The sequence below is a fragment of the Ictalurus punctatus genome, chromosome 21, assembly GCF_001660625.3.
Source record: "Ictalurus punctatus breed USDA103 chromosome 21, Coco_2.0, whole genome shotgun sequence".
Lineage (NCBI taxonomy): Eukaryota > Metazoa > Chordata > Actinopteri > Siluriformes > Ictaluridae > Ictalurus > Ictalurus punctatus.
In genome coordinates, this window is record NC_030436.2 from 14,285,455 (window position 1) to 14,295,407 (window position 9,953).

General features: G+C 37.8%; 1 protein-coding gene across 3 annotated transcripts in view; it reads left to right on the forward strand.

Moving 5' to 3' along the window:
- mapkapk2a (MAPK activated protein kinase 2a) overlaps positions 1-2,428 on the forward strand; it is a 44,308-nt gene extending 41,880 nt beyond the window's left edge. For all 3 annotated transcript variants that reach the window (XM_017450802.3, XM_017450801.3, XM_017450803.3), the window contains exon 10: positions 243-2,428. In XM_017450802.3, coding sequence (XP_017306291.1) covers positions 243-389 — 147 coding nt within the window. In that variant the 3' untranslated portion in view covers positions 390-2,428. The remainder of the gene's footprint in view (positions 1-242) is intronic.
- Positions 2,429-9,953: the final 7,525 nt, after the last annotated feature.

Here is a 9,953-nt window from a genome sequence, read left to right on the forward strand (position 1 = left end):
GACTCTCTTCACGTATTAGTATCTTCATGGAGTATCTTCAGAAGTATTTGAATTGGCCCTGGTGTACCAAAGTGCTTTGAGCTCAGTTGTGAGAAAAGGCTTATTATTTACGTATCATAGAATTATTTGATTGTTTCCATTTTGTTTTTGAGAATGATCAGAACACTTAAGTATACAGTTTTACCCTGTTGTTTTTTTCTTGTATATGTAATTTTGGCTCACTGCATTGCCGTTCACCACAGGAGGAAATGACTAGTGCCTTGGCCACCATGAGGGTGGACTACGAGCAGATCAAAATCAAGACCATTGAGGACTCCTCCAATCCACTGCTGATGAAGAGGAGAAAGAAAGCAAACATGGCCGCTGAAAATCAGACATCCAACAGCTGAGGACAGTGTTGGTCTCAAATGCATCCATATATGTGTAGGTTCAAAAAGGTTATAATAAGGAAGCAATAATTAATTTTGAAAAATGGCAACATTCGAGGGAAAGGAAATTAAAACAGATTTTAATCGTCTCTCTTTTACATATGATTTTTTTTCCTTTTTTTTTTTCTTTCCCTTTTCAGTTTTCTACAGAATTCTTTTTATTACTCAGTCTTTGTAACTATTTAACCACTCTGTGTCATGAAAAGGCATTTAGAAATTCAGGTTATGTATTCCTAAAAGAGCTGATGAGTTGCTCGATCATATTTTACGATTAGTGTTTTCTCACTTGGTATTTTGATGTGTTGGTGGAGAGACTACAGAAGTGAAGGAATGTTTTGCTTTTTCTGTCCTCCCCCACCCCTCCGTCAAATCAAAGCCATTGCTACATTTATCACACGCACACTTGTCACTAATATTTAATTTCATATTAATTTGTTTTGGATGTGCAAACCAAGTTTCACTCCATTTTGATGGGTTCTTCAGTTTACATGTGCATTTCTCAGGTGCCTGTGATACCGGCGGAACTCATGCCTTATGCAAGCTTTCTCACAAAGTGTGTCCACCCCCTACCCCTTCACCTCACTCCCCTTTCTCAGAAACACCCCTGCACTTGTATGCGGCGTTTAAAAGGCTAATCTGAAAATAGGGTAAAGCTATCATCACTGACGTGCAGACAGAGCAAACTTGTTCGTGAAATGACTAGAATGTAGACGAACTCTCTTGTAGACGAACTCTCTTCCTGACTGTGAAGCTCTTGGAACACCTCTCTCACACTGCCTCTCGAGGTCCAGTCATTCAAAGGGTTCGGCTTTCTTCAGAGATTCACATTTCGTTTTTAGTAGCCTGTGTTGCTGAGGTTATTCTGCTGGTTTGACAGTGGGACATCTTTTGGCTCCTAACTAAACAGACTCCGTTTACACAAGGAGACCTCTCTCCCGCAAGTTTTAGAAGTCTTTTACCCAGTTCACACTCATTTTTATGCTTTAAGCATTCTGCAGTTTGCCTCGTCAGTGCTATGCATATTACCCACCAGCTTTTTATATATATATATATATATATATATAAAATATATATAATATATATATATATATATATATATATATATATATATATATATATATATATATATATATATATATATGCACGCTTTGGTCAGTGTTTGTTTAAAATGATCTAAAGTTATACTGTTAGTTTTACACTGTTTTTGGCCCTCATCATTATAATGCACAACCCTTTTAGGAATCAATCAGCATGACAAGGGAATGTCTTGTTGTATATGGACACTGATGGATGAAAAGTTTTGTTCTTTCCAATGGTTATGCATTTGTTTTTTTTTTGTTTTTTTTTGTCCATGCTAAACCTCGTAAGAATGAACTTATGTGAAAACATTTGTATAATAATCAGAGAAACATATCCTCTGACTTCAGTCAGCAACTGTTGTGCTGTTTTTTTTTTCCTCTTTATTTTATATGCCCTTTTGTGGTTGAGATCAGGTTTAAACCACCCAATGCAGCATCTTGAGTACTATGGTGGTAGAAAGTATCTTTATATGTATAGGAAATCATCCCAGCGAACTGCCATTGCTGTTTTCTATAGCACTGATTGGCAGGATAGTGATTTATCCTTTTGGTTCATTTTTTTAAATGATTTTATATCTAAAAATATGGATACAAGTTAATGTGTTGAAAGTATTGAGTAGAAGCAATGGACCGCTAACAAATTCAAAAGATCTGTGCCCTCATTTCCCCCTTTTTTATTTTTGCATAACCTTGCTATTCATTTATAAGCCATTCTCACTTTCTTCTTATTTCCTCAGCGCAGGTTGTTTTTTTTTTTGTTTTGTTTTTTTGGGGGGGGTATAAATCTGACAAACATGATGTAGAGATTTATGAGTCCCAGGCTAACTTTTGCAGCACAGAACCAAAAATGTATTTTTAGTGTTCAGCTGCTGTACAACCAGTCTTGGTCTGCTTCAACTTTGATTAAAACATGAAAACAAACCACTCCTTGTCATGTTTCATAGCTTGGAATGTATATTGCCCTTTATTTCCTTTATAGCAATATTTCTGTGTGCTTCACTATACACTGCTCTCTTTTCCATATGGTTACCTCTCTGTGTGCCAAAATCAGCTCTGGTGTTTATTGCCAAAAAGCTCCATTTTGGTTTCATCTGACCATAGAACCCGATCCCATTTGAAGTTCCAGTAGTGTCTGGCAAACTGAAGACACTTGAGTTTGTTTTTGGATGAGAGTAGAGGCTTTTTTCTTGAAACCCTTCCACACAACTTGTGGTGATGTAGGTCAGGGGTTCCCAAACTTTTTCAGGGCAAGGCCCCCCAAATGGCATTAACATTTGACTGAGGCCCCCCTTTTGCAAGATGTCTTTAAAACACAAAAAATACAGACTTCTGAATATTTCCCCCTTTTTTTTTTTAGTTATAATTACATCTTACATCTTTACATTACATTACATTAGGAATTGATTGTGTGTGGTTGTCTGAGAGTGAGAAATAGAAAACATATTAGTGGGAGGGATGTGCACACCAATTTGTTGAGGCCCCTTGGCGGCCCCCACTTTGAAAACCACTGATGTAGGTGACTTCGTACTATAGTTTTGGAGAGTTTCTGACCCCAAGACACAACTAACTTCTGCAATTCTCCAGCTGTGATCATTGGAGATTTTTTGGCCACATGAACCATCCTCTTCACAGTGCGCTGAGATGATATAGACACACGTCCAATTCCAGGTTGATTTATAACCTTTCCAGTTGACTGGAACTCCTTGATTATTACCCTGATGGTGGAAATGGGCATTTTCAATGCTTGTGTTATTTTCTTATAGCCACTTCCCATTTTGTGAAGCTCAACAACCTTTTGCCGCACATCACAGCTATATTCCTTGGTCTTACCCATTGTTGTGAATGACTAAGGGAATTCGTTACCTCATATTTATACACCTGTGAAATAGGAAGTCATGGTTGAACAATTTCCTGTTCCTAGTCACCCAGGTGTACTTAAATAAATTTACAATATCAATGGGAATATACTTCAAATATACAGTTGCAATCAAAATTATTCAACTCCCATTGCAAATTGGGTTTGTTGTCTAAATTTACAGACTGAACAAATCAAACAAAAGCAATTGAAATAGTTCAACACAGTGAATGCTTCAAGTGGTTTCCCCAAATTCAACTGAAAATGCAACTTATAATGATTTCTCCAGTTTCAAAATTATTCAACTCCTTCATGGCAAGCATCTTTAGTACTTAGTAGAACACCTTTTGCTGTTATGACCTGCTGCAAACGAGATGCATAGACAGACACCAGCTTCTGGCAGCATTCCTGAGGAATCTTAGCCCATTCCTCATGAGCAACGGCCTCCAGTTCAGTAATATTCGTGGGTTTGTGTGCAGCAGCCGCCGCCTTCAAATCCCACCAGAGATCTTCTGTGGGGTTCAAGTCAGGTGACTGTGATGGCCCTGTAGAATATTCCAGGACTACTTCTGCAACCAAGCCATGGTGGAAGTTGAGGTATGCATGGGATTATTGTCCTGTTGGAAGGTCCAATGACACCCAAGCTTCAGCTTCCTCACAGCCGGCATGACGTTTTCTATTAGGATTTCCTGATACTTCAATGAATCCATCTTGCCTTCCACACGCTGCAGGCTTCCACTGCCAGAGGATTCAAGCAGCGCATCACCGAGCCAGCGCATCACCGAGCCAGCGCATCACAGAGCCCCAGAGCATCACCGAGCCACCACCACGCTTGGCTGTGGGCAGAGTGTTCTTTCTTCATTCTTCTTCCTCCAGATATACTGCTGATCCATCATGCTGAAAAGTTCCAGTTTTTTCATCGCTCCACAAAATATTTCTGGCTTTATTTTTTATGATTTTGAGCCGACTTTTCTTCTGCTTTTAGTTCAGTAGTGGTGTACGTCTTGGAGTTCTGGCATGGAAACTTTCTGCGTTTACTACGTTTCTTACTATGCTCACTGAAACCTCAGTGCCTGTTGCCATCAAGTCTTGCTGCAGGTCACTTGAGGGTTTTTTAAAATCTGCCTTCTCAGAAATCTGGTTGCAGCTGTTGACAGCTTCCTTTTACTGCCCTGTCCAGGTTATTTAATATATTTTCTACCCCTAGCCATTTCAGGTATTTCATGTGTTCCAGCTCAAGCACACCTGGTGCAACTAATGAAGCCCTTGATTGGCTGCATCAGGTGTGCTTGAGACAACACCCGTTTTGCATATTTGTGCCGTTGCGAGGGATTCTCTTCAGGAGGTTGAATAATTCTGAAACTGGAGAAGTCATTATAAGCTGTATTTTCAGTTGAATTTGGGGAAACCACTTGAAGCATTCGTTGTGTTGAACTATTTCTTTTCTTTGATTTGTTCATTACAAACAGCTGAAAGTCTGTAAATATTGACAAATCTGATTTGCACTGAGGGTTAAATAATTTTGATTGCAACTGTATTTTTCTCATAGGACTTCAGTAATTGTTGCACATCTATATTTAACAAAGAGGGGTTTTTGTTTATTTGTTGTTTTTAAAAAAAAAAAAAAAAAAAGTGCTTGCAATTGTTTGATATCCATGAGAGCAGAATATTGTGATTTTTTTTTTTTTTTTTTTTCTTTAACAAAAGGTTAAACAAAATTTTTCACTGCCGCCTTTGCTCATATTTAACAAGGGTACCATTATTAGTGGAGGACACTGTATATAGATAGATCGGTAGGTAGCTCTTTACCCAATGTCAGTGGTTGTCGGGCAATGACGAGGGTAACCTTAAGGTAGATTGGTTACACGTAAACTGAGGTGAGGTTTTATGGGTTTGGCATTTTTGCAACTCATCCTGAAATATTGGCAGTGTGTCAATGTGCATCATGGTTTTGTACCACATTTGAAAGCAACTCTATTTGAATGTTCTGAAATACACCCTTCTTGTAATACTGACCGTTCCCAAAAAAGTCGAGAAAGTGGAACACTAATTTGAGAGATTTCTTTATAACAGAGGATATAGAAATTCCTTTACACAGTTTACACACACACACACACACTGTGGAAGCTCATATTTCACCAGATGTGATGCATTTCCACTGTATACAATCATCTAAAGTTAATACAGTAACATTTTTATATGTTGTTTAGCAGTTAGAGCATTATAAATTTTATAAATTGATGCCAGAGTGTGCTCTGCTATCGTAGGGCTACAGGCTGATTGTGAGCATACACTATTGAACATGGCATGATTTATTGTATTGTGTATCTGTATTACCTGGAAATATAACTCGAGATAGAAATTCGGTTTGGGCATGCTCGTTGGACTCATCTGCGTCCAATGCCACGTTGATTAACATAGGAAGCGTATTTTAAGCAGAGCCGCACTTCTGTTTGCATCTGTTGTAAAACGAATTTAAGCCTATGAGCCCTTTAGCTTACTGTATAAGGACTAGCTTGAATTGTGAGCAGTGGTATTGAAGATTGTGTCTTATGTTTCACTGAACCTTCCTTATGCAGTCATGTCTGTAGATGTAAAAATAAATAAATAAAATTATGACATCATCTGTACTAAAGAAACAACAACTTCCGCCATGTTACTCAACCAAGGCAGCTCTTTCCTGTGAGGAGTTCCTCATCTTTAGATCTGGTCACACATCTGAACTTTAGCTGATAATTTTTTTTCTTTTTATCTTGTATCTTATAAAAATGCATCAGAACTTACTGAGTGGTTTTGTTTCAGGGATTCCCATACTATCCCCTGTGCTATTTAAAGTGTTTGTGATGGTAAGTGCATTAACTCCAGTGACTTTACTGTACATGCTGATTAAGTGTTAACAGGCTGCCCAAAATTTCCACTGCCTGAACTTGCTTGCATCAAATAAATGGTGTCTATGAAAACTTAGTGTGCACTTGGTCATGCAAATGTAAAAGTTCTGGATTTTTTATTTTTGCCATGTGCTATTCTAAAATGAGGAAATGAAATGACTGTTATAGTAATACAGGCCTGTAGTGTTTTTATATTAGCTGAATTAGAGAATAGATAATAGATTTGATGTATAACTGAACTTTTTATGTGTAATAATCAGTAGTACTGCTGATGGCCAACGTTTAAACGATGTCGCTGAGTGTTTGCGTCGTCATCTTTCGTTTTGATGGCTTGACTGGAAACAGCAACCTCTGCAACTGGTTTCTTTCCATAACAGGACAAAAGTACTTTCATTGTTGGTAAACATAGCCAGGTACTCTACGTCAGTACCAACCAGTGGGTTTCAAAGGAAGTGAGGATAGAGAACCTGTGAAATGGAAACTTGCACCTACATTACTATTACTAATCTGACCTACACACCTCTAGCACTGTGTGTGTGTGTGTGTGTGTGTGTGTGTTGTAATTGTCTGATTGCCTGGTATTTGCTCTGTGAATTAAAGCCAAGTGTATATATTTCTGTACTCATTTCTTTTGCATCCTGTGCTGATGCAACAGTTAATCCAGTGCAATATGAAGATTCAGGGCATGCTTAATATTTCTTGACACCACAGTGTTGTTTAATGCTCGATTCTGATTGCTCAGTAGGTGTTGATTATTTCTGCCTGCAATGTTTATATTCATGCGTTATAGTAACAGCTTACACTGGGACTTGTAAGGCAGACACTCCACACGGGAGCTAAGAAACAAACAAACTTTGATATGGTGAAGTGACTGTTAGATGTTTTTGGAAAAAGTCTCCAGTGTCAGTACTTTTTAAGGAGAGACCGATAAACATTTGTTTGTAGCTGTTTATAAGGGATAACAGAAACCCGGTTGTTTCCTGGACATTGCACAACATTGAACATAACTATAAAGGAATAAAAGTGTCTTTGTTTGCAAAAAAATTTTTCAAATAATAAAATAGTTGGCCAATTTCAGTGGTATACGAATAACTAAACCCATGCTGTTATTGGAAAATAAACATTATTTGGGTGTTAATGCATCTCCCGTTGTGTTTTATTCCTAACTTATTGTAAATAGTGCTTCTTTATTCAATATTCAGTATCCATATACTCAGAAAAGACTACCATATGAGATTCTAAGAACTTTGTGTGCAGTTTTTGTTTGACGACTTATCATTTTCCATAAAAGTGCTCTTTTTCGGTTTCAGTGTGAATTGCAAACACGTTATAATAGAAACTAATTGGCCCAGAGTAACACCCACACAAGGATAAAGCAATTCGCTGTTTCTGTCTGTGTTGTCTTCAGACACTGATGAATAAAAGACCAGAGAATATCCTACTGTGCATGAAAAGAATGAGCTGAAGTCTTTACCATGTGGCCAGCAATGCTGCTGTGTGTAGCCAAACATGGGTGGATTTATATGCAAGGTACAATAAAGCGGTCAGTAACACCTTTGGCTGCAATTACAGCTGAAAGATGTCTCCTATCAGCTTAGCACATCTGGTTCCTGATGCTTTTGCACATTTTTCTAAGCAAAATTGCTCAAGCTCGGTTAGATTCCATGGAGACCATTAATAAACAGAAATTTTCAGGTCTTTTCTTCTTCAAATTGGATTTAGGTCTTCACCACTCCAGCATAACTTTGACAGTATGATTAGTGTCATTGTCCTGTTGGAAGATGCATGCTTATCCGACTGGAACAGTTTTGCTTCTAGGATTGCCCTGTATTGGGTTCTGTCTATCTTGCCCTTGACCCTGACCAGGTACTCGGTCCATCTTGATTAAAATGCATCCCTACAACATGATGCTACCACCATCATGCCTCACTATGGGGAAAAGTGTTCTCAGGATGAAGAGTAGTGCTGGGTTTCCATCAAACATGTTCTTTGTGTCGAGACCAGAATAACCAATAATGATTGAGCCTCCAAATGGGATTTCATATGGCTCCCCGATCCTTCCCCCACCAATATCGCTTTCTTCTCACCACGCTTTCATAAAGCTCATCTTTGTGGAGTATTTGGGCTATGATTGTTATCTTATTCTGGGCTGTGGCGTTCTCCAGCTCCTTCAGAGTTACCCTTGACCTCTTGCTTGTTTCATTGACCAGTTCACTCACTGACTTTTGGTGGACAACCTCCTCTTAGCATCTTCTCTAGAACTTTGTCCTGGACTTGTTTTGATCGCTGCTTTTTTCTCATGATGCTGTTTGTTTACATATGTTCTAAAAAAAACTCCTAGCTTTCCACTGACAAATGCATTTATATTGAGATCATGTGACACGTTTACTAGCAATCATATATTTGACTTTTTAAAAAAAAAATTATTATTATTATTTGTTAGAATTTTTTTTATATATATAACTATTGAGCTACCCCACCTCCCTCCCCAGTATATCATACTGTTTTGTATACTGTAGATTCATGACATACAAAACCAATTAAGTCCATTTCAGGTCTAAGCTGTAAGACTATGAAATGTGGAAAGGTTCAAGTTGTATAAATACCACTGTACATCTGCCATGTCTTGTATGTGTGCCATAGAGGAAACTAGCAGTGTGCTGACGCAAACCCTGGCAGTGCTTTTGCTTCCGTCCTCTAAGGGCTTGAGAAGAAGCATCCACCAGTTCTATTTAAGACCCACACACAAACGTATGATGACTCTTAGACTGTCCAAAGACTTGTGTAGCCTAAACGAGTGCACACAACTGTTTCACTGTTACTGTGGCTTAGTTTGTGCAAAAAAACAGTGTTTTGTGCTGAGAGCTTTCGATTTCCACTGCTACAGCGCATCATTATTGAACTGCTCTGAGCTTTACTCAGCACGGTCATAACCGAAACCTCTTTTTCGGTCTTGCTGACACAACCGCGAGTTGCATGGCAGTTCATGTTTTGCTTTCTGATACCGTGTGCGAAGTGAAGCATGCTGTGTGAATTTACTGTAAAGAGGTGACAATGTCGTTGCTGGAAATCGGCCTATTTAGGTCACTCCTGAGGTTCATTCTTCACATACTCCAGTTTTAACACACACAGCTATCATACACCCAGATCCATGATAAAGATGCATGTTTTTTTTAATTTATCTTTTACACCATCTGCTTTTTGGTTTGTTTTATGACTAACTAGTTTAGTGGACTTTTTTTATTTATTTATCCCAGACTTAAGAAATTACTTTAGTCTAACTGAAGTACAACCTAAAACATAGTTAACAATAAGACAATATAGACTTTGTCTGTATGTATTTTTTATACTTTAATTATTATTATTTGAAATATGAACCAACAAACAATACTTCAGTTAACCTGGAGTACCAGCATTTAATACAACATACAAAAGAATAAATTAAAAGCGCAGAAGTAGCAATTACATTGTTAATAAATATAAACATTTGTCGACATTTTTAAAGAGTTATTACACTTCATTGCAAAAAGCAACATTATAGAAAAGCTATTGTCAATATGACTTAAATAATATGGTCTTACTTCTTCTAGGAAGATAAACACATCGGGAACTTTTCTAGGGCTGTGCAAAAAACAGCCAAGTACAAAAAAAATTTTTAAAAAATAATTTCAAATGATTTAGTGTGGTAGCACAGCAGAAACAG